Genomic DNA, 22887 nt, shown 5'->3' on the forward strand with positions numbered 1-22887 from the left:
CTTCTAAGCCAGCCCATGTTTAGATCTAAATTTAACACTTGTCTGCTCACAATGCTTGTGATAAGGAGGGGACCCCGCCCACATGGCCACATGGCAAAGATCTGCTAAAGCCTCTCACCCCACCACAATTGCAAGGGGGTGTTACTGAATGATGAAATAGAGATAAAATGGCCCTTTTGACTCTTTATAATGTTTATGGATATTTAAAAAAAAAAACATGGCAAAGATTCTCATTCATTATTAATATAAAAAGGTACATTTTAGGTTGTTTTCAGATTCTGTCTATAATAATAAAAAGGAGGTCGCTAAGTTTTTAAGGTAATATGTTATCTAATTCTGAAAATCCACCATGCTAATGTTCAAAGTAGCTGTAAGCATAAATTGTCAAATGATATTTTTAATCCTGGTCAGTTTTACAGGAATAAGATAAAATCTCAGAATTGTTTAATTTGCATTTCCCTGATGATTAAGGATGTTATATTTAAGCAAATTTTAAATATCTTTCAGTCATTTCAAGTTCATTTTTTGAGAATTTACAGTTTTGGTCTGTGACGTAATTGTACTGAAATATTTATTTTTATGAGGATTAAGCTTCTAAATTCCTTATATGGTTTTAACATAATTGATAAAGACACCTTTCCTATTCTACAGGCTGATATTATGTTCTGTTAATTATATCCTTTGTTATATAAAAAGCTTCTCAGTTCTGGAGATTTCAATTACTGATTGTTTCCTTTAATGTCTACGCTACTGAGGCTATGTTCAAAATTCTATTTATATTATTGCCCTTATGTTAAGGTCTTTAATTTGTTTGGATTTCAGTTGTGTGCATAGAGATAAATATGGATCTATTTTCATTCTTCTACATGATAATGTCTAATTAATTCTTAAAGGGAGAAACTGACAGTCAAAATGTTGGGCTCATGGCAAATCTCAGGGGGGGGCTGCAAGGCACCCCACTAATTCGGCCAAGATAAGAGAGGTTCTCCAGGGGCCAGTTAAAATCTGTGTTCCTTAAATGATTAATAGAAGTTTACAAGCATTTTTACCCAACCTCTGAAGGTCAGCAGACAGCAGTAGTCATGGCCTACATAGGACAGGCAACATCAGATATAAAAAAAGATACAGCAAATAGATGGGTTAAAAGATTATACTTAGTAAAGATTTAGAAAAAAAATGTTAAACAAGGGACAGAGAAAAAAGCGAGAGAGAGAAAAAGGCGGAAAGCAAAAAAAAAAAAAAGAGAGAGAGAGACAGGACTCAGACAGATAAGGAGCGAGCCTGGGCAACAGAAGATCAAAGACAAATGAAGAGGGACACTGGAACTGAGTAAAGAATACGAACTGGACACCTTACGAACTATAAATTTGGGAAAAAGACAAATAAATGACTCGTTCCTCCCTGGTCACTTCTGAATGTATGACCAACGCCTTTTGTTGACCAAACGAGGGACTTTTGCTTTCGCTGCTGTTTTCAGTTCTGCAGGAGATACAGGCTGCTTGTCTACCTCTGCCTCTACCACGCCCTCCTCACCGGGATGACCACCTCTCCCTGCCGTCACCGCTGAAGAAATCCTCACCTCCTAGCAACTGCCTTGATGCTGTGCTTGCTCTAAAGCCTGCATGAGCCCTAACTGCTCACTTTACAGTCTTGCTCCCCTCACCCATGTCAGACAGCGATACAGCAGTCACAATGCTACCACAGATGCCCTCCTGTGCCAGACTACTGCTCCTGTGCTGGGCTGACGTCGATGGACTATGGATCCTGCCAGCATCTGCATAAAGGACAGGCGAATGGCAAAATGGCAGGCTAAGCTGTGCCAGGCAGAGCCGAAAATGAGGGCGAAGCTTGCCTGGGGCACAAGGCTGGCGGTCCAAGCTGAGCAGGCACACAAGACTGAAGGTAAGCGGAAGGCGGGGGCAGCATTGGTGGACAGGAAGCAAATGATCTAGGCCAGTAGCCTCCCTTCAGAGATGGCGGCCCGACCAGAACGCTGAACTTATGGCTTTGATACAAGCTCTACAGATGGCAGAGGGAACGTCTATACTAACAGCAGGTATGCTTTTACCCTCACCTGTATACACAAAGCAATATACATTTGCAGAAATTTTGAGCCTCCAGGAGGCCACACATTTGCCAAAGAAAATAGCCATCATACATTGACCAAGATTGAGACACCCAATATGATGGCTAAGAAGATCATAAAAAAAAAAATCATTCTAAGGTTGGGGATGCCCAAGATAATCATGTCCCATAATAGACCTGCCTTTGTTGCCCAGGTAAGTTAGGGTATGGCCAAGATATTGGGGATCAATTGGAAATTAAGCTTACCAACCCCAAAGCTCAGGTCAGATAGATAAGATAAATAAAATTCTAAAAAAACAAATTGACATAATTGGCCCTGGAGACCAGCAAAAATGACTGGACAGACCTCCCTCCCTCCTGTCCTGTTCTGGGTTCAAAACACCCCGGCATCGTTGCCACTAGTTCTGCTGCCTGGCTAGTTAGCTGCCGCTCATGTATTTGCTGAGAATGGCTGACCTTGATGATGGAATCCTGAGCTCAAGGCTTGCACAGGGCAGGCACATCTGCTATAAGATGGGCTTACATCACCTTTAAGGCTCTTCTTTCCTAAAGTCAGAAACCCACAGGGCTCTGCTCATTTTTTAATGTCTTTTAAAGCACAATATCACACAGCAGAAGCAAAAGGCAATTCTGTTCTCTTCCTCCTCTGTGTGTCTGTGACAGATTGACAGGAATTATTTTGTACTGTTTAAGACTTTTCCAGATCAGACCGTTTTGTGCAGATAACTGCAGAGATAAGCAAACACACCTAAAGCCTCCTTACCTCTGGACAGGTTTTGTTTTTTAAAGCCTGGGTATTTATGTCCTCATTGGCTGTCCTCTGGCTTTAGGGCTTTTTGTTTTGTTTTAAACATTTGTCATCCTGTATTGCATTTTCTCTCATTGTTTGTTAAAGTTCTCACAATGGACACAACCCTGTACATTTGGATAAAGCTGATGCTACAGGATGCAATGGAAACCCGTAAATGCCATGTGGTGCCAGCTGGACCAAAACTGACCTCTCCGGCACATTCTCTGGAGTTGAGGATCAACACTCCCGGTGTCTACAGTAAAAGATATTTGTCTTCATAATATTGAACTTGTCTCTTATGAAAAGGCATGTGTTTCTTAGGGCTGAGTTAAGCTCTTTGTAGTCAATAGACTATTATCGCCACAATGTTGGGTGCTATTCTCGGGTCTACAATGGTTCACAATGTCTACCATATAGTTAATTTCAAGCCTCATTCAGACAATTTTGCCAAGAGCTATTCTGCACACCCTAGAGGTGTTCTACTATCTTCTCAACAAGGATAGTTTAAAGGATGGTTTATAAACCGCCTGGTACAATTTATAAAAGACAGACTTTCAGCTATCCAAACCTTGGTCCTCACTCAGCAATATCATCAGCTTAAACAATATGATCCAGAACATGTTAAGAATGCCCGCTAGTTGAATAAATGATTTTATTCAAATTCACAAAAAGAAATGGGGGGATGAAAGACCCCTACCTAGCAGCATTAAGTTAACAGCAGCAATAACGCTATTTTACAAGGCTTGAATTTTTGAGCAATATAATTAAAAGCTAGGACAGGGGAGTTTAACTTAGAGATAAGGGCTGTGGTCAGCTTAGGGGCAGGGACGCTGAGCAAGGCAAGATATCTCTGGTCAACCATCCGGACTGTCAGCAGGGGACTTGGGGTCCAAAGGAAGAATGACACCCTAAATAGGCCAAAATAGCATGTATATCTGATTTCTTGGAAACCACGAAATTGTACTCAGTTTGAACCCGAGCCTTATTTGAATTGCCCAATCAGAACCCTGTAACTATGCATCTCGCTTCTGTTCCCACGCTTCTGCTTCCCTACCCTATAAAAAACCCACTGTTCCAACCTGAAGGTGCGCAAGTCCTCCGAAAGACTTGTTGCCCGCAGGTACCTGTGTTGACTCAATAAACCTCTTGCTGTTGCAGCCGTATGAGTGGCCTCGCTGTTCCTTGGGAGGGTCTCCCCAGACTGAAAGGCAGCCCACCTTGGGGGTCTTTCATCCTTATCTTCCCTGTGTGCCCTGTGTGCCCGTGGCCTTTATTGCATGGTGGTCACAGCAGTACTGTACCCTGAATTGTACAGAGCTTCAGTTCTGCAGCTGTGCTGCCCCTGCTGTGCCCTGGGGCCTGATTAGTAATGCAGATTCCCAGGGCTCAGCTTGGACCTGTTGGCACAGGAGCTCTGGGTCAGGGCAGCCAGGTCTGTTTGAACAAGTTTTCTAGGTGATTCTGAGACCCACTAGGCTGCTTCTTCAGTTTCTAAAGAGAGAATGTGATGTGGGAGTGTCATCTATCTGTTGCTTTCATTGGTTAATTAATAAAGAAACTGCTTGGCCTTTGATAGGCCAGCCCTTAGGTGGGTGGAGTAGACAGAACAGAATTCTGGGAGAAAGAAGCCGAGTCAGGCAGTCACCATGATTCTCCTCTCCGAGGCAGACACAGGTTAAGAATCTCCCTGGTAAGCCACCAGCTCGTGGTGCTACACAGATTATTAGAAATGGGTTAATCAAGATGTGAGAATTAGCCAATAAGAGGCTAGAACGAATGGGCCGAGCAGTGTTTAAAAGAATCAGTTTCTGTGTAGTTATTTCGGGTAAAGATAGCCGTGCAGGAGCTGGGCAGCAAGAAGCGGCCAGGCCCGCAGCTCCTACTACAGAGTGGCACCCAACGCGTAACAAAGTCCATGTAAAACCTGAGAGAGCTTAATTTTAAACAGAGAAAAAACAGAGTTTAACGCAGATTTTTGCTGTTTGTTGGTGGCGTGCTGTAGAGAGATTTCCTGATTCAGCAACAGCAGCAGAAAAAAAGCTGCATCATTTTAAAACGCGGCTTCCTGGGGCTGTGCTGCCAGTGCAAACTTTGGCTTTAAAGCATTTCAATGGCTTTTATGGGACTGGATGTTTGTGTTCCCGCTTGGGATCGGAAGGAGAGTGCTCTGAGACCTTGCCGATGGCTCAACGCTCCCCACCTGAGGTGATTCTGAGTCCCACTAGGCTGCTTCTTCGGATTCTAAAGAGAGAATGGAGTAAGGCAACTCTCCTGGCTTCTGTGTGTCAGAAAAAGGTGACACGGGGCAAGCCAGGGTTGTATAATAGATAGAATACAAGCTTGCTGGACTTGGAGATTTACCCTTCAGTGGGTGCCGTTGTGCAGTGTGCAGTATATTAAATATCCTTTGTAAGTTCCTTTTGGGGGGAAAGAGGTCTCACTGTGTAGTCCTGGCTGATCTGGATGGAGCTTGCTAGCTAAACTGACCTTGAACTCCTAGAGATCTGATCCACCTGCCTCTGCTGAGATTAAAGACATGTGTGAGGTACCTGGGTCTTTGAGAGTTCCTGGCAGGGACTATGTTACAGAGACCTTTTTGGACACATAAGCTGTTATTACTAAGCTGGGCATGGTGCCACACACCTTTGATCTAAGCACCACAGTAAGCACCCAAGAGCATACTTCATTTCATCCCAATAAAAGCCTAGCCAGCCAGAAGCTGTTGCTGAGCCTGCCCACCAGGCAGAAATGCCTGTCACTGGCTGATGTCCCTATGGGTCTGTGATTGGGTGGGATCTTGTAAGCACAAGTTTACCCTGCTGGGTTAAAGGCCAAAGGCTCAAGTGGAACAATCTGGGGGCTTTTCTTTTGTAGGGAAGTGTCTCAGCAGGAGATACCCCCAGCAGTGAGCAAGCTGTCCCCCAAAAAGAGGAAGCTAAAAGAGATTGCCCATCTGCTTCCCAGGAGCCCAGAAAGGAGGAAAGGAGGAGAAAGTCAAGGCCAGAGGTCAGGAGCAAGCAAGGGTGCGGGGGGGGGGGGGGGGGGGTTGTGTGTGGCATTAGGGGTTGGCTTGGAGGAGGGTCTGGGGTTACCTCCCAAGCTGGGACACCGTGCCTCTGGCTGGCTGTTTGGGAATGAGAACAAAGATGAAATTTACTGGCTGGAGACGCCGGAGAGGGTGCTCACATGTTTCTGGGTGGCTGTGCTGCTCTGAGCTCAGAAGCAAGGTGGGGTTCTTTATATTTTATTTCTGAGAGGGGTGTCTTCTTTCTTCCCACAGGTGTCAGCACTATCTGACCCCACCCCAGCAGCAGACCAACAGCCTGGACACCAAAGGAACCTGCACAGTCATCACCACCCCAAAAAGAAGAGCAGACATCGATGCTGGTCCCCACCTCCGCCCCATGGATTCAGAGCATACCAGCTCTACACACTGTACCGGGGCGCAGATGGAAAAGTCATGCAGGTATCACCAGTTCTGACGGGCTAGCAGCCTGCAAACGCCAAGGGCTGGAGAAGCCCGTGCCTGGAGGTCAATGGCCACCCAGGGCTTGACTTAGTCAGACTTGAGTCACAAGGGCCCCCCCATCCGAAGACTGCAGCTTTACCATGTCATGTAGGCCCCAGAAAAAGTCCCTGTCCATAGCATCTGTACCATCCTGAGGGGACTTCTGTCTTGAGGCCCCAGAGTAGGCATTCTGTCCTGAACCCCAGAGGATCAAGCCTCTTTAAGTTAGTTACAGTATCTCACCCTCTGAATCTCAGTCCCTTTGGACTGAGACAGGACGTTACAACATTCCAAAGCTAGGAATAATGGGGGTAAGTCTGCTCTCGGTCCTCTGCCTCCTGCTGGTACCCTGCTTGGCACAGTGGTTCTCTCTCTCTCTCTCTCTCTCTCTCTCTCTCTGTGTGTGTGTGTGTGTGTGTGTATTTGTGTGCACTTACAGAGGCCAGAGGAGAGTGCTGGGTACCATGCTCTATCACTTTATGTCTTTTTTTAAGGATTTAATTATTTATTAAGCATACAATGTACTGCTGGTGTGGAAGGCACCAGGTCTCATTATAGTTGGCTGCGAGCCACCATGTGGTTGCTGGGAATTGAACTTAGGACCTCTGGAAGAGCAGCCAGTACTCTTACCCTCTGAGCCATCTCTCCAGCCCCCACATCTTTACATCTTATTCCTTTGAGACACCGTCTTCCACTGAACCTGGAGGCCAGCAAGCCCCAGTGATCCTCCTGTTTCTGCGATTACAGATGTGCATGCCTGGATTTTTCTGTGGGTGGGAGGATCTGAACTCAGGTCCTCGGGCTTGCGCAGTGAATGCTCTCGCCCACTGAGCTGTCTTTCTAGCCCCTGATTCCCTCTTCGTCCTCCCCCCCCAGGCTCCGATAAAGGGTTGTCGCTGTGAACCTCTCATCAACAAGCTGGAGAACCAGCTGGAGGCGACTGTGGAGGAGCTCAAAGCCGAGCTGGGATCGGTGCAGGATAAAGTGAATGCAAAGCTGGGACAGATGGAGAGCAAGACCCAGCACCAAGTAAGCCAGTGGCTCCGCCTCCTGATGACAGGTGTGAAGGCAGAGGCGACTCAAAGACCTCAGGGCTTGTGGTGTGGCTCAGTGCTAGAGCCCTGGCCGAGCGTGTGCCAACCATGGGCATGTGCCGGAAGTTACATGTTCCTGCCAGGCATGGTGACACATACCTGTAGTGCCAGCATGTGGGAGACTGAGTCAGGAGGATCACAGATTCAAGGACAGTCTGGGCAATAGTGAGATTTAGTTTCTAGAAAGAGATGGGGGGAGGGGAGAAGCTGGATGGTGGTGGCGGCGCACGCCTTTAATCCCAGCCTTTGGGAGTCACAGGCAGGCAGATCTCTGTGAATTTGAGGCCAGCCTGGTCTACAAGAGCTAGTTCCAGGACAGCCAGGGCTGTTACACAGAGAAACCCTGTCTCAGAAAGAAAACAAAAACAAAGCAAAACAAACAAAAAAACAGTGAAAGAGAAAAAGGGAAGGAAGGAAGGAAGGCAGGCAGGCAGGCAATACATTTCCATTACAGCGTTTTTTTAAAAAACTATTAATATGTAAGTTTATTTTCTTCATCAGTGTTCTGCTGAGACTGGGTTCATGGTTTCAGGCTCACCTCAGATGCCCTTTGTAGCTGAGGAGGCCTCGGATTGTGGCCTTCCACCCCCCATTGCCCGAATGCTGGGGTTGCAGGTCTGCCTTCCACCTCTGGTCTCATGTGCTGGGGACTGAACCCAGGCCTTCGGGTGTGTTAAGCGAGCACTTACCAAGTGAGGTACACCACCAGCTCCTGTGCTCAGCTTTCTGTCAGGAAAGCTGATGAACACAAAGAAAAGTCAAGAGAAGATGATGATGGAATAGCACTGCTTTTATACTCGTAGTGAGAGTCAACCAATTTTCTGTTTTGGTTTTAAGATAAAATCACACCATGTGGCCCAGGTGGGTCTTGAACTCTGACCCCTCTCTGAGTGCTGGAAGCATGGGCCTCCCATCCGGCTTCCGCTCTTGGTCTGCCGCCGTGGGTCCCTTCCACTGCTTCGCCAGTCCCTCCTCTCACCCCGGAGGAGACCGAGCGTCCTCTCGCTAGTTCAGTGTGCCCACTAGGGATAAACCCGGATCTATCACGTCTAAGAGAACCAACAATAACTGCTTGGTATCTGGGCCAGCTTTCACGGCTGTTCATGAGTATTTTATTTAGTTGTTTTTAACGGGTTATTCATTTATTTAATCTTTTGAGATAAGTCTTAAGTAGCCCAGGCCATCCCCAAAGTTACTGCATTGCATAGCTGGGGTGATTGGTGCATGCCGTCACACCCTGCTGCTTGGATCCATCTTTTGTGTACCTGACTGTTGGATGCTGTGGTCTCTCTGAGCGGCTCCCAGTTCCTTCCAGCTTTTTGTCTTTGGAGCATCCGTACCGGTTGTCTCAGAGCGCCTGCTGTCTTCTGGATTGGCTCCCTAGTTTTTTCATGGGTGTTTAGGTTGTGTCTTCATCCCTGCATTTCTGCCCACAGAAAGGTCTGAGGCCATGAATGGTTCACAGTTCTGAGAGTGTAGTCCCTAGGCAGGGGTAGCAGAAGCTGGCGAGGTGAACTCTTGGGCCTGTTCCTGATTTGCTGAGTTGAATTTAATCACCATGACTGGAATTCTGAGTGGGACACACAAGCCTGTGACTAGCAAGACCTCCAAGTAGCTGCTTCTAAGTCCGTGAACAACAGTTCAATACAGTTACTTAGGTGCCAATAAAAACTTGTGCAGGCATAAGTCATGGTCAGTGATGTGAACTCCAGACTGAGCTCTGCAAGGAGGCTCTTAACGTCAGGGTACTTCAGGGTCACTGATGCTAAGTTGGGTACTTGTTTTCTTCCACCGTGAAAGTATACTTTTCTCAGGACTAGGAAATGCTCAATGAGTAAGATTTTTCATTGAGATACATTTTAAGGAAGCATATGGAATAATAGGCTTTGGAGAAAGCCCACGCCAGTAAAGAACTGTGATTCCTAGCACCATTTCCTAGCGCTGGCTTCCTCATCTTCGTGGGGTTTTTCAGCGCTCAGGACTGCCGTGATCTTTAGAGCCACACGGACCCGTCCTGGAAGCCTTCTTTTCCATCCTGCAGTGTGCGTCACAGTGCAGTGCCGTGCCTGTGTGGGAGAGTGATGTTTATGTACCCTTTTAATTTTATATGTCACGAGTACTGTCCTGTGTTTTTATCTGCATAATATTCGCCTATTAAACAACGTAATTTACTTAACCACTTATTATTAGAGTTTTCTCCTACTCATAGGAATAATGTTAATGTAAACCTTTATATATGTCATTTTTGGCTACTTCTCAGACTTTAAAGTGTTTTACATATAATTGTGTGTGTGTGTGTGTGTGTGTGTGTGTGTGTGTGTGTGTGGTGGTCAGAGGACCACTTGTGGGAGCTTATTCTCTGCTCCGTGTGAGTCCCAGGGATCGAATTTCGGTTCAGTCTTGGTGGCGATGTCTTTACCTCTGACTCATCTTGCTGGCCCATCCTCAGCCTTGGGTTTAGTGTTAGGATGTGTTAATGTTCGGGATGAATGCTGGCAGCTTACCTCGGAGGAAGGGCGTGCCCATTTACATCCCTCCAGTATCTGGGGTTCTGTCTCAGATTTTTGCCATCATTTAATATTTTATCTTTTTCAAGTTTACATTATGTGGACATTTTACTGTAAGTTTTATTTCCTTGTTCATAGTGAAGCTGATCTCTCTTTCTCTCGCTGGGGATGCTGAATTAACACACATCCTCGCTCTGTCTCTTCCTCTTTCAGACAATATCTCACTGTGTAACCCTGGCTGGCCTAGGACTTGCTATATCAACCAGGATGGCCTGGAACTCAGGGAGACCCCTGCCTCTGCCTCCAGCATGCTGGGATAACAGGTGCACCATGATGCCCACTGAGGCAGAACATTTTTCTGATCTACGTGCCTCTTGCATTCTGGGAAAAGAATATTTGAAAACTCTTCATGTCATGATGTATTAATCAGTCTGTAACCCCAAAGGACTGGGCCAGATGAAAGCTAGATCCTTGCCCCCACCCTCAGGTTAGTGTGGGGAGGATGGCAGGTTGGCGAGAAGGCTCAGTCCTCTAAGTGGCAAGGACAGGACGTGAGCCTAGCAGCGTAAGTCAGGTGCCTGAGCCAATGCTGTCACTTTTACACCTGGCTTCTTGGTGTGGACGTCTCTGTAGCAGAAGGGGAGGAGAGGGCATCCTGGGAAATAGGGAGAGTAAGCAGTTCCCAGAAAAACAGCGGAACCCAAGAGACACAGCTGCTCACCCACCTCTTCGGGAACTTTCACAGCCCCACTGAGAAAGTCCGCGTGCATCACCAACAAGACATGGCTCACCGGCGAGCCCTTGTGGCTGGCCTCTTCCAACACTAGCTTTTTCTCTGGGGCCCTGTGAGATCAGTGAGCTTGGTCTAGCCTAGGAGTTAGGGCCCTACAGGAAATGTTACAAGGCCCCAGAAAGGTCTTTGACTAAACGATGGTGGTCACTTGTCCTCATAGCCTGCCCTGACTGCCTTTAATGAAGCCCTGGGAAACACGTTCACCGCGGTTTTTAGTTGTTCCTGATAGCTATGGCTCTTACATTTTAGGGCCTATCGGAATCCCTGCCTACATTTGCTGATGTTGTATATTTTTGTGAACTCATGGTCTATTAAGCGCTTAGGGCTTAGAATGAGAAAAAGGGACAACAGTGACCTTGTAAGAAATATGTTCAGGAATTCTGAGAAGCTAGGGTTTCATACTGTGAACCAAGGACGGGAGGAGCTGAAGCTGGTTCCCTCTTTCGTGGACTCTCCTGAGTGGAAGCCGGAGTCCATTTTTAGTCATTTCAGTATCCTCTGTCTCCTTGAACCCTAGATGTGTGTTTTGGACAAACTGATGGTGGAGCGGCTGTCGGCAGAGAGAACAGAATGCCTGAATCGCCTGCAGCAGCACACAGCTGCTGAGAAGCAGGAGGGGGAGAAGCGGCAGGTAAGAATCAGCCAGCCCTGTCTGCCCAACTGGTCCAAGTCCAACAGTGCGAACCCAGAGGCTGGGAGTGCATTCCGTAGCCTGTTGTTTGGTAGCTCCAGTAAAGTCAGTAGCAAAGGGCACGCAGTCCTGTTTGAGCCTGTTGCTGAGTCTGCTGGCAGGACATGGAGACAGTATGCTGGAGAAGAAGCTGTTCTGTGATTGGGCCATTCATCAGCTTCCTCTTCGGGAGTCTACTGCCTTTCCGGGTCAGCAGCAGGGCTGAGTACCTGGGAGTTTCTGAAAGCAACCAAAAACACCTGGCTTGGAAGATTTGCAGGGCATTTAGGCATCTGAGTTCTAGTGACCTTGGTTTGGTGGTAGGCATGGCCGTGGGAGGATGAACAATCCCTAACCTTTCAATGTGTGTAACCTCAAGTGTTGTAATGTGAAAGTTCCTTCTTGGGGACCAGAGAGCTGGCTTAGCAAGTGTGTTCTGCTCTCCAGAGGCCCCGTTGCTGGGTTGCTCACAACTGTGTGATTCCAGCTGCAGATCTCCTCACACCCTTCTTCCCTCCCCTGCATGCATACATGGGGCGAACATTCACACACACACACACACACACACACACACACACACACACACACATTTTTTTTTTATCAAGGAGTGGGGGCAAGGAAGAGAGAAGGTGTGCACCCCAAGGCACATGTGTGGCGCTCAGGACAACTTGAGGAAGCCAGTTCTTTCCTCCTGTCTCGTGGGTTCTGGGGATTGAACTGAGGTCTTCAGACTTGGCTGCCAGCGTTTTCAACACTAAGCCATCTTACCAGCCCTTGAAATACACCTTTTAAAATAATTTTTTAAAGATTATTTTATTTATTTGTATGTGTGGGTGTTTCGTCTACATGTGTGTCTATGCACCTTGTGGGTGCCTGATACCCTTGGGTCTCCAGGACTGGAGTTAGACTGTAAAGTGGCTGTGAACTGACGTGTGGGTGCTGGGAATAAAACTTGGGTCCTCTAGGAGAGCAGTCTGCCCTTAGCCACTGAGCCATCTCTTCAGCCCCCTAAAAGTTCATTCTTGATGATTTAATTCATAAGCCATATCAAATTCAATCTTGTACGTATTATTTGTGATTTCAGATGTCCTTGGTGGACGAATTAAAAGCCTGGTGCATGTTGAAGATCCAGAATCTGGAGCTGAGGCTGTCTGGAGAGTCTCGAACCTGTAGAGCTAAATCCACACCATCTCCTTGTGACTCCTCTGCAGGTGACCCACACTCCCTGATCTGAGCATTGTCCAGAGCAGATCTGCAGCAAGCACAGTGAGGTCGGGTGTTAGGAAGCATGGCGTATCCAGACCCGTGAGAGCAAGGAATAAAACGAGGGATACTGACAGGTGGCCTGGTGTGTCTAAAGACCATGACCAAAAGCAGCCTGCTGAAGAAAGTGTTTATTTGGCTTAAACATCCCAGGTCACACTCCAGGGTAGGAACTTGAGGCAGGAACCTGGAGACAGGAACTGAGACAGAGCGTGAAGGAGATACTGCTCAGACTCGCTCTTCATAGCTTACTCGGCTTGCTTTCTCCTATACCCCAGGACCACTCACCCAGGGTAACAGCTCCCACAGTGGGCTGGGCTCACACATCAACCATTAGTGAAGAAACTGTGCCCACAGCCTTGCCTGTAGGCAATCTGATGGAGGTGGTTTCCCAGTTTAAGTCCCTCTTCCCACATGACCTAGCTTATGTAAAACTGAGAAAAACCAACCAGCACAATGGGGGCCAGTAAATCCTGAAGATGAGGGGAGATGAAGGACCAGCTTCCTTTTGGGCGTGGCTTCCCCCTCCTTGTTCCCACTCAAGTAGCCTTTTGCCTTTACCTAAACCTGCAAAGCTGTTTGAAGCAGTAGCGATGTCCCAAGCTTGCCCTAGGTGATAAGACACGCTCTCAATGAACTCTTACCCTGCAGTGAGTACAGTGATTATTTTTAAAGCTAGCACATGTTCGTTGTACAAAATGATGGTTCCATATTTCCACACACTTGCATCATCCCTGGTACCTCCACATCTGATAATTCATTTCCTTTTCCCAAACAGCCCCTCTTCTATGTTATTGCTTTTTAAAAAATCTAGATTCTAGTTGGAAATGGTGGCGCATGCCTTTAATCCTAGCACTCAGGAGGCATAGGCAAGTGGATCTCTGTGAGTTCAAGAGATCCACATTTTAAGTTCCAAGACAGTCAAAACTACACACACACTTTGTTTCAAAAAAATAAAAAAAATTCTAGATTCTGAATATGTAGGAAAAATATGTACCATCCTTTTTCACGTGAGTTATTTCACTTATATTAATCTCAGGCTGTATCCGTTTTCCTATAGATGATATCATTTTTTCTTTATGGCTGAATCAAACTTCATTGTGTGTGTAAGCCATATTTTATTTATTTATACGGTAATTCTAAAGACATTAAAGCTGAGTAATTAGGTCCTACTGGGGGGCTTTGATAGGTCAAGTGCTTCTTATAGCCCCATCTGTCTACATAGCTTTATCTTCGTACCAACATATCGAGACAGCTGTGAGCCAACTCTTCATGCTATGGAACTGCTGTAGTGAATGGAACATAGGTCAAGTGGATCAGGAGTGCTGCATACCTTCCTCTCAACTCTGCTGTACCCCGAAAATCATTCCCCCTCAAAAAGAGTTGCTGGTGGGGTGTGGGATAGTGCATATCTTTAACTCCAGCATTTAGGGTTAGCTGGTGGGGTGTAGGCTAACCTCAGCATTTAGGAAGCAGTGGCATGTGGATCTCTATGAGTTCAGGACGATATAGTGAGACCTAGTCTCAAACAAGCAAAGAAAAGGTCCAAAAAACAAATTGGTATATAGTTTTATGTCCCAGAAATGAAGAGCATGGGCATATTCCCCGTCGTAGATCAGCACTCTTTCTGTGTGGAGACACTGTAAATTCTGTCATTTTTAGGCATTAGAAACAAGACCCAGAGCTTTCTAGGGCAGACAAAACAGGATAAAGGCAAGGCCAGAAATTTACCCTATATGCTCTTCCTGTGGCTAACACAGAATCCAAGAGCCCTGCTGAACTAAGATGAGAATCCTGGAGAAAAAGTGGGAGGGAAGGGGGGGAAAGGGAGGAAAAAGATGAAAGAAGCTCAGAGAAGGGGTAGGAGGTGCCTAGAAAGGCTGAGGCTCTGCGCACCCCAGGACTCTCAAGTGAGTGAGACCCCAGATCTGTGGCTAAATAAGGACATGGTCTGACACTTGTTTCTCCTTTGTAGATCAACCAGTGGTAACTGCAGGGCCATTGGCAGCTTCCAACAGCTCCTCTCAGGTTGTGAGGCCCAAGGAGAAGGCACACAGCGCCACTGCTGCCCAGAGACAGCAGCAGGAACTGCTTCCCTCTGACGGCACAGGCTCCCGGTTGAGGAAGGTCAAGACCCCGGCAGCCCCCTGCCCCTTGAATGGGGCTCCCAAGTGTGATCAGCAGACTGGGTCCTGTGTCAACAGAGGCACTCAAACCAAGAAGTCTGGCAGAAGTGGGCAGACCAAGCATCGAGGCCAGCAGCCCACGGCCAGCAGCCCCTGTGGGCAGCAGTCCTCAGCAGCGGGCGGTGATGTCCGAGATGCCTCGCAAGCCCTGGAGCTAACCCAGTACTTTTTTGAGGCCGTTTCTACCCAGATGGAAAAATGGTATGAACGGAAAATTGAAGAAGCACGAAACCAAGCCAGTCAGAAAGCTCAACAAGACGAGGCCACCCTGAAGGAGCACATCAGAAGCCTGGAAGAGGAGCTTGCCAAGCTGCGGACAAAGGTGCAGAAGTAAAACCCAGACCCTGAGGGGAAGCAACGGGACTTCTGGCTTGGTAACAGGGAAGTAACTGTGTCCCGGGAGCGAGGGATTGTGAACAAGGTGGAACTGCCCCTTGGAGTCACCAATCTGCTGTGGACACCTGCTTCTGTGCTCTCAAGTTACACCCAAGCCTGGGAAGCTTGAGGAGTTGCAGGTCTCACTCCTAATTCTAAACCTTAGGCCAGGTTTATAAAAGCAAACCACCCCAAGAAGAGAAGGTGTGTGCCTAAGTCTGTGATTCAGTGACATGGAATGTGTTAGGGGCAAAGATTACTCTCTGGGAACTCTACAAGTAGTTATTGGCATCCACGTCAACACACCTGCTGTGCCTAGCCAGTCCCAGCAGAGCCGGGACTCAGATGCAGGAAGCTTCTTTCTCCCCTGTAACTCTCAAAATGCTCATCTCTTAACTGGGTAAAAATCTTTCAGATTTTGAGGGGAAATACATTTTAATGATCTCAGTGTCCAGTATGTCTTAAAATAATTTTAAAGGTAGTGTAAATAAGGAGTAATTGCTGACTGAAAATGTTTGTCAGATGAGAAAAGTTTAAACCATTGGTCAGATACTGTGTTTTTAGTCAAAATAATTGCGACTGTTAGGAAAACATTCACGAAACAACTCCAGCCAGTTACTTAGACTTCCTTTCTGAATACAAGACTTTTGTTCTGTATTTTGTAAACAAAGCAATTTCACGGAAGTTTAATTTCTAATTGACTTCTCTCACTGAAGAACATCAAGGTAAAAAATTGACTAACTCGACTTCAGGCTTTTCTTGATTACTGAATGAAATGTACCAGAGACGGAGGAGGTGAAGATACCTCGGTCAAGACCTTGGATTTCTCTGGTAATCTTTTGGATCATGGATTATATCCGTCTCCACATGCTCTACATATGCACAGAAAATTCAGTTGTTTCTCTAAGCCTAAAACCTAAAAACTACTGACCATGAATCGTGACTAAAATGCTGTTCAATGAGCCAAAGAGAAGTGATGATATTTCAGGAATTGTGTAGTTAGCCCCTTGTCAAGCCAAGTTTTTGTTTTTCCTACTAGTGACAATCCATGAATACAGACATTCCTGTAAACGTGACAGGGATTTTGAGTACAGAGTCCAGTGAGTCCTAGTTCATGTGACGGACCTGTCTCTATCCTCTGTGTCTTGGGAGGTGCAACCCTTTCCCAACAAGATTTATTATACACCAAATTATTAGGAACTGCCTAATACTAAAGCGATGAAACCCTGAGCTCAGAGAGTTATGCTCCAAGCAGGAGTTATTTTCACTATTAGAATACTTCTTACCTCAAGACATCCCTGTTGAGAACTGCAGACAACAACTGTAATTGGACACCAGGTCTCTACCAGAGTATCTTGGTGGCTGTATTTTGATGATATACCTCCTACCCGTCAGAAGCAGGCAGCTTATCACTGTAAACTGGATATTTTGTCAAGTCATTAAGAATAGAGACCAGGCTACTGAATAAGGGCAGTCAGCCCCTTACCCACAGGGCTGACTTCCTAAGTGGTGGGTGTTTGTTGTTGGTTGACTGTGTACCCCTAGACTGGCTTTGAACTCATGATCTTCCTGTGGCGGCCTCCTGAAGTCTGGGATTAAAGGAGTGAGCCCCATAGCCAATCACGTTTTGTCTGTAGCACCAGCGTTAGGTTTGTCGCCGTTGTTCCTTAGTGTTGTGCAGTACTGCAGATCTGGTGTGCATTGTCTCCTGTGCCATGTGCTACAAGAAGCAAGCACCCCAGCCGTACCTTGACAAATCACTGTTTATACCATGTATTCTCATGCAGCTCATGCTTCAGAGGCCTAAAGTGTCAACAGCTGTGGAAAAAGTCATAAAACAGTAAAGTTGTACATTATTCATGTCCTTTTTAAAAAACGAGTTAGCACATCCAGTATACTGTACACTAAATATCTGTGATAGATGTGTTAGCCCTCACATTGTTTTTGACTTGGGGAGTCCAAAACAGGCTTTTCACATGTCTTTTTTAAAATTTTATTTTTGGTGAAAGGCATGTTGTCTAATGTTTTTCTCACCTTGAACTTGTGTTTCCTGCAAGCATTAAACATTGTTTTCAGTTCTTTTGGTTCTCTACTCCTTATTTATAGCCATTTGTTCTGCTGGCGGCATTCAAGAGTTGCTGAAAGAGAGCCTGCACCCAGTATTTTACTTACTTAGAGCAAATGCATCTAACGTCAACTTCAGGTGTCTTGCATCCTTTAATGTTGTTAATGCAAGCATATTAACACCACAAGGTACAAGACAGGATAGCACTTTTAAAAAATACAAGAACAAATTGATTTTCAGTAAATGCAAACGGTAATCAAAAAGGCTTAATCTTGTGTGTTGGGGGTGGGCACGTGAACATGAGTGCAGGTACTTGCTTGGCTCTGGGTCCCCTGGAGCTGGAGTAACAGGCAGTCAAAGCCACCCCATGTGGGTATGGGGACCTGAACTTGGGTCCTCTTCAAGGTTAGTATGCTCTTAACTGTTGAGCCACCTCTCCAACTCCCTAAAAATCTAAAATGAATATAATTTCTCAAAATCCTAAATCCTGTGATCTCTGATTTATTAGGATGACTTTTGTTTTTTAAATCTGGGCCTGATTCTATATAATCCTTTTCCAAGGCAGATATAGGCTGCTTCTGTTCAGAATGGCCTTTTCCTTAGTTCTGCGGGCACTGCTGCTGTAACTGATGCTCACGTCCCCTTTCCTCGGTTTCCACGGACCGATGTTCGGGCACATCCACGGCAGTGCTTGCTGTGCTGAGTTTGAAAGGTGCAACCCGACGGCCCCTTTTAGAGAGACAGGTGATGCAGGGCAAACTGTGTGGCTTCAGCTGCTTACATGTTACACAAAGCTTTTGTGTGAAATCTTTCTCCCGTTGGTTAATCTCTCTCTTTTGAGACAGGGTTTCAACTATGCAGATCTGGCTGGCCTAGAACTCAGGGTACTGGATTAGAGGTGTGCCTTTACAACAGGACTGATGTTGGTTCACGTGCATAGTCAACTGTTAAAACATCTTAAGTTCTAGGAACAAGTATGAGTCTGACATTCAAACAGATAACCTTACAGGAGACGCTCAGAAAGGTCGATAGGCTGTACAATCCTGAGTCCAGATAAACTGGATTCAAGATAAGTAAAATGTCACCAGCAGCTCTATCTGGCCAACATCTCAAGGAAATGTGGCCCTGTGCCCAAGGAAAACACTGCTGAAAGACCCTCCTCGTGACCCAGGTTCAATTCCTAGCACCCACATGGCAGCTCACAACTCTCTGTAACTATAGCTCTAAGGGATCCACACGCTCACACAGACACACATGCAGGCAAAACATCAATGCACATAAAATAATCACACAAGAAAAAGCCAAACAAGCCTTGGCCTATTCGCCAGAAAGGGGCTATTCAAAGCACCCAAGTGAGCAAAGTAGACCTGTCCCTTGGAGATGAAGGGAAACCCGGGTACTGCACTAACCTTTCCCTCTGAAAACAATTCCATCCAAAGTGTTTTATCTGCTCTAGAAATAATTAGGCAGGGTGTGGTAGCACATACTCGGCACTCGGCAGAGGCAGGTGGATCTCTGACTCTAAGGCAGCCAGAGCTACATAGTAAGTTCAGAGAAACAAAATCGAACCCCAGCTTGCCTTAGGATGATTGGCAGCTGAATACGCTTTTAAAGAGTTCCCTGTACGCCACTTTGGACCATCATCAGCATCCACATCTCATGACTGCTGTTTAGTTCCAAGATATTAGACCTCCTCAGAGTCTGTATTTGAATTTGAATGTCAACCAACCACACGAGGTCTTCAAGACTGTTTACAGAGAGCAATGTGGCTCACATCTGCAATCCTGGCAGATGGTAGGTGGAGGATGGAGGATTAAAACAGAAGACCTGGTTTCAAAAGCAAAAACCTAAATTGCTCACAAATAGTTGCTAGCTATGTCTGCACAGGCTGTATACTGGCTTAGAAAAGCATGGGGTTAGCTCACTCACAAGCAGAACTGTGCATGGGACCCTAGGGCTCCAGGAGGTGGCGCTGTGTTCAGGTCACATAGGTTAAGCACATTTTGCACCATCTTTCCAGGCACCCAGCACAAGAGAGTAGTCAGGTTCCCAGTCTGGAATCCCTGTTGTTGACAGGACACCGACTTCTGCTTACAGGACAGTGTCAGAGTCCTCAACACGCTTCCACTTCCACATAGTTCACTCAATGTGTATGAATTTTATCTCAAGGGCCCCATGACAACTTTGTGATGTTTTCTTTCTCCCATTTTTGAAGTGCAGTATACCAAGAATCTGCCTTGATGGCTCAGTGTCCACGAGGATGTTAGGCGCAGGAGTTGAAGAACTGCCCAGTCTTCCCTTCTTTCTGCTGTTTCAATGTTCTCAGCTTTTTCATTTCCAACCAAGCTCCAGGTGTTCTGAGGTCTTAGTGCTCTGGTCATGAAACCGTAGCACACCTGAACAAAGTAATTTCACAACCCTGAAGGGCAAAGCAGGCTTTCCAAGTTCTAGAGCAGTGGTTCTCAACCTTCCTAATGCTACCACCCTTGATACAGTTCCACATGTTGTGGGGACCCCAACCATAAAATTGTTTAATTGCTACTTCATGACTGTAATTTTGCTAATGGAAGCTTCTGGTATGTGGCCCCTGTGCGAGGGTCATTCAGGTTGAGACGCTGTGGTGGAGCATCTCCTAGAGTCAGTACAGTACCCTGACAGTCCAATTTCTGTTTTGGTTTTGTTTTTGCAGCTGAGGTAGGGAGGTCACACCATACCCTTAGTCTAAAGATGATACAGGAAAACCCTCACATGCTGCACAGAGCATTAAACTGTTCACTGAAAACACACAAAGCTCTCCTGTTTCTAACAAAAACACGTATCTTCCCTGAACTGTAACCCTTATCTTCAAGCATGAGACCTGCAGATCTGGTTCTAACTGATGTAACATTTAGACACACTGCCCAACAGTCGTGGCGCACGCCTTTACTCCCAGCACTTAGGAGGCAGAGGCAGATGGATCTCTGTGAGTTCGAGGCCAGCCTGGTCTACAGAGCTAGTTCCACGACAGCCAAAGCTACACAGAAAAACCCTGACATATTGTGTTTATCGTAAACATATTCATTAGAACGTTTCCTGCAGCAGATGGACAAATCGACTCTTGAGAATTACACCGCATACCCATTTTATTATCCCAAGGGTGTCTGTGGACCTAACCACATTCTCACTCAAAGTTAGTAGTCTTAGAATATTCAGAGTTGTAAAGCCACCCACGTGCCTCCAAGCAGCCCTACCCATCCACTGGGAACGCTCTGTCCTAGTCTAAGCAGAGGCTCTGTTACACCTGGCTCCGCTAACTTAACAATGTTACCAAGGTCACCCACAGGGAGCATGGAGCAGTTCTTCACTCGTTTTATTGCAAAATAACATTTTACCGTACACTGCACTACATTTTAAATATCCAAGCATCTGTTCACGGATATTCTGAATCCAGTATCATGGAGAATGCTGGAACTCATAATGTGGTGGCGCACACCTTTAATCTGAGCACTCAAGAGGCAGAGGCAGGAGGATCTCTGGGTTTGAGGCCAGCCTGGTCTACAAAGAGAAAACCTGTGTCAAAAACCAAAAGAAAAAAAAAGGTTGAATTCTGTATACAGTTTTTATAGGCGTGGCTTCAGTTCTCTTGATTAAAGCCTAGACTTGCTAATATACGAGGTAACTCTGTGTCACCTTTTATTTATTTATTTATTTAAAATATTTATTTATTATGCATACAATATTCTGCCTGTGTGCATGCCTGCAGGCCAGAAGAGGGCACCAGACCTCATTACAGATGGTTTTGAGCCACCATGTGGTTGCCAGGAATTGAACTCAGGACCTTTGGAAGAGCAGGCAATGCTCTTAACCACTGAGCCATCTCTCCAGCCCCCTATTTATTTATTTTTAATCACATTTTTTCTCTCTCTGTTTTGTTTTGTTTCTGTGCCGCAAAGACCATGTGATAGACAACTTTCTGAAGTGGTTCTCTCCTTCCACCACACAGGTCCAGGGGTCAAACTCATGTTCCTGGCAGCAAGAGCCTTATCCGTGGCGCCATCTCACTAAGCCCTCTAGCTACCTGGCTACCTTTTCAAGAACTAACAGTCTGTTTCCAAGAGTGGCTGCTGCTGTTTTGCCTTCACCCGAGTGTACAGTTCCAAGTGCCCATCTTCACGCTAGTTCACTTCTGAATTGCAGCCAGTGCAGTGGAAATGTCAGTGCTTTGACTTGCATGCTTGATTGACATAATCATCTTGTCCTATGTTACCGTCGGTCCTTTGTGACAGTGGCTTTGAGCCCGTGCAAAATGCATGGGGATCTGAAAACCTTCCGGTTAAGACTTTGCTAAAGCGAGTGTCCTTTCTAATTCCTTTAGTTGCATATTGCCTTGAGTAATCATCATTCGGATGGTATCCTGGAGAAGAAAGGGGAAACCTGGTCATGGTTTTTACCAGGTTAACCATGGCACAGTTCTATTCTCCTATCTGCTACATTCAAGCAGCAACAGTGGCTGGTTACAGGTTGTAGCTGAGGGTTTACCATGCCCAAGGCTCTACATTCAATCCCAACACAAAAGAACCCCCAGCAAGAAACCAATAGTGGGAAGCGCAAGCCAGCTGCTGCTGCTGTACAACAATCGGCGGTGAGCAAAACGGACCACCTTATTGGCATATCCCAAGATGTCCGCTAACCTTGACAAGTTCAACAACACAACAGGGCAAAGGAGCCGCGGCCTCGGTATGGCCTTGCTCTCACCTCTTCTGTGGCGCTTTTGTTCCTTTTGAATTCTTCCCTGGCCCAGTCCTGAAGGTACTTTCGGTCAGCCTCGCTGGGAACTTGCCTAATCGCTCGGAAGATCTTTCTGTAGAGGAGGAGGACTTGCTGCCTTCTCATGAACTGCCCGGGGAAGGAGAAAAGCAAATTACAACTAAATACCCGCCCGCTCCATCTCAGCAAACAACTTGGGACCAGAAAAGTTCCTTTAAACGGAACAAGATAAAAAAAACCAAAGCTCATCCCGGCGGTTTGCTTGGGCAATGCACACCAATCCGCCCTCGGGAAGCTGCACGTCGAGGCGGCGGCGGCTGTGGGAGCCAGGTCTCAGGGACAGTGCCTCAAAAGGCCACAGGAGACACCGCTCCAGGCGGGCGCCGGGAGCCTGGGAGCTGGGGGAACCCGGGTTACCTGCTTCAGAGTCAGCGCCCCGGGAGGCAAGCGGGAGGACGCCATGGCACCCGCCCGCTGCGCAAGCTCGGAAGTGGAGCCTGGGGCTGACGGGAACACGGAAGCGGAAGTAGGAGGCGGGTGAGCCCGGTTTCTAGGAGACGGACGCTTTGAGGCTTGTGTTTCTGCTGGAGTCAAGGCCTCAAGGAACTTGTCACCTAGGAGCTTAAGCGTTTTACCTGAGGGGAGAAATTGTGAGCTCTTTGAGCACCCTTGATGTGTATAACGGAAAAGACCGGCGTTTAAACTAGCAGTTTCTACTTGGCATCCTGAAAGCTTTTCTTTTTCTCTGAGCTTTATCCTCAGCCTGTAGCCACAGCGATCGTTGTGGCTCCATGCACTTTTCCTA

At 46.6% G+C, this 22887-nt stretch overlaps 2 protein-coding genes across 6 annotated transcripts in view; one reads left to right on the forward strand and one right to left on the reverse strand.

The window, feature by feature from the left end:
• The window catches only part of Ankrd6 (ankyrin repeat domain 6), a 150373-nt gene extending 133023 nt beyond the window's left edge, over positions 1-17350 (forward strand). For 2 of the 5 annotated variants that reach the window (XM_075971263.1, XM_075971264.1), the window contains exons 11-16: positions 5750-5881; positions 6156-6341; positions 7260-7412; positions 11295-11408; positions 12532-12658; positions 14686-17350. In XM_075971263.1, coding sequence (XP_075827378.1) covers positions 5750-5881; positions 6156-6341; positions 7260-7412; positions 11295-11408; positions 12532-12658; positions 14686-15230 — 1257 coding nt within the window. In that variant the 3' untranslated portion in view covers positions 15231-17350. The remainder of the gene's footprint in view (positions 1-5749; positions 5882-6155; positions 6342-7259; positions 7413-11294; positions 11409-12531; positions 12659-14685) is intronic. The other 3 variants (XM_075971262.1, XM_075971265.1, XM_075971266.1) reach the window with 2 other exon arrangements.
• Positions 17351-17583: 233 nt separating this feature from the next.
• Positions 17584-22585, reverse strand: Lyrm2 (LYR motif containing 2). The gene is made up of 3 exons (XM_075971267.1): positions 22500-22585; positions 22071-22211; positions 17584-21729 (listed from the first exon to the last, which is right to left on the reverse strand). The coding sequence occupies exons 1-3, from the start codon at positions 22542-22544 to the stop codon at positions 21649-21651; spliced, it is 267 nt and encodes an 88-aa protein (XP_075827382.1). The 5' UTR covers positions 22545-22585; the 3' UTR covers positions 17584-21648.
• Positions 22586-22887: the final 302 nt, after the last annotated feature.

The sequence above is a fragment of the Microtus pennsylvanicus genome, chromosome 5, assembly GCF_037038515.1.
Source record: "Microtus pennsylvanicus isolate mMicPen1 chromosome 5, mMicPen1.hap1, whole genome shotgun sequence".
NCBI classification, from domain to species: Eukaryota; Metazoa; Chordata; class Mammalia; order Rodentia; family Cricetidae; genus Microtus; species Microtus pennsylvanicus.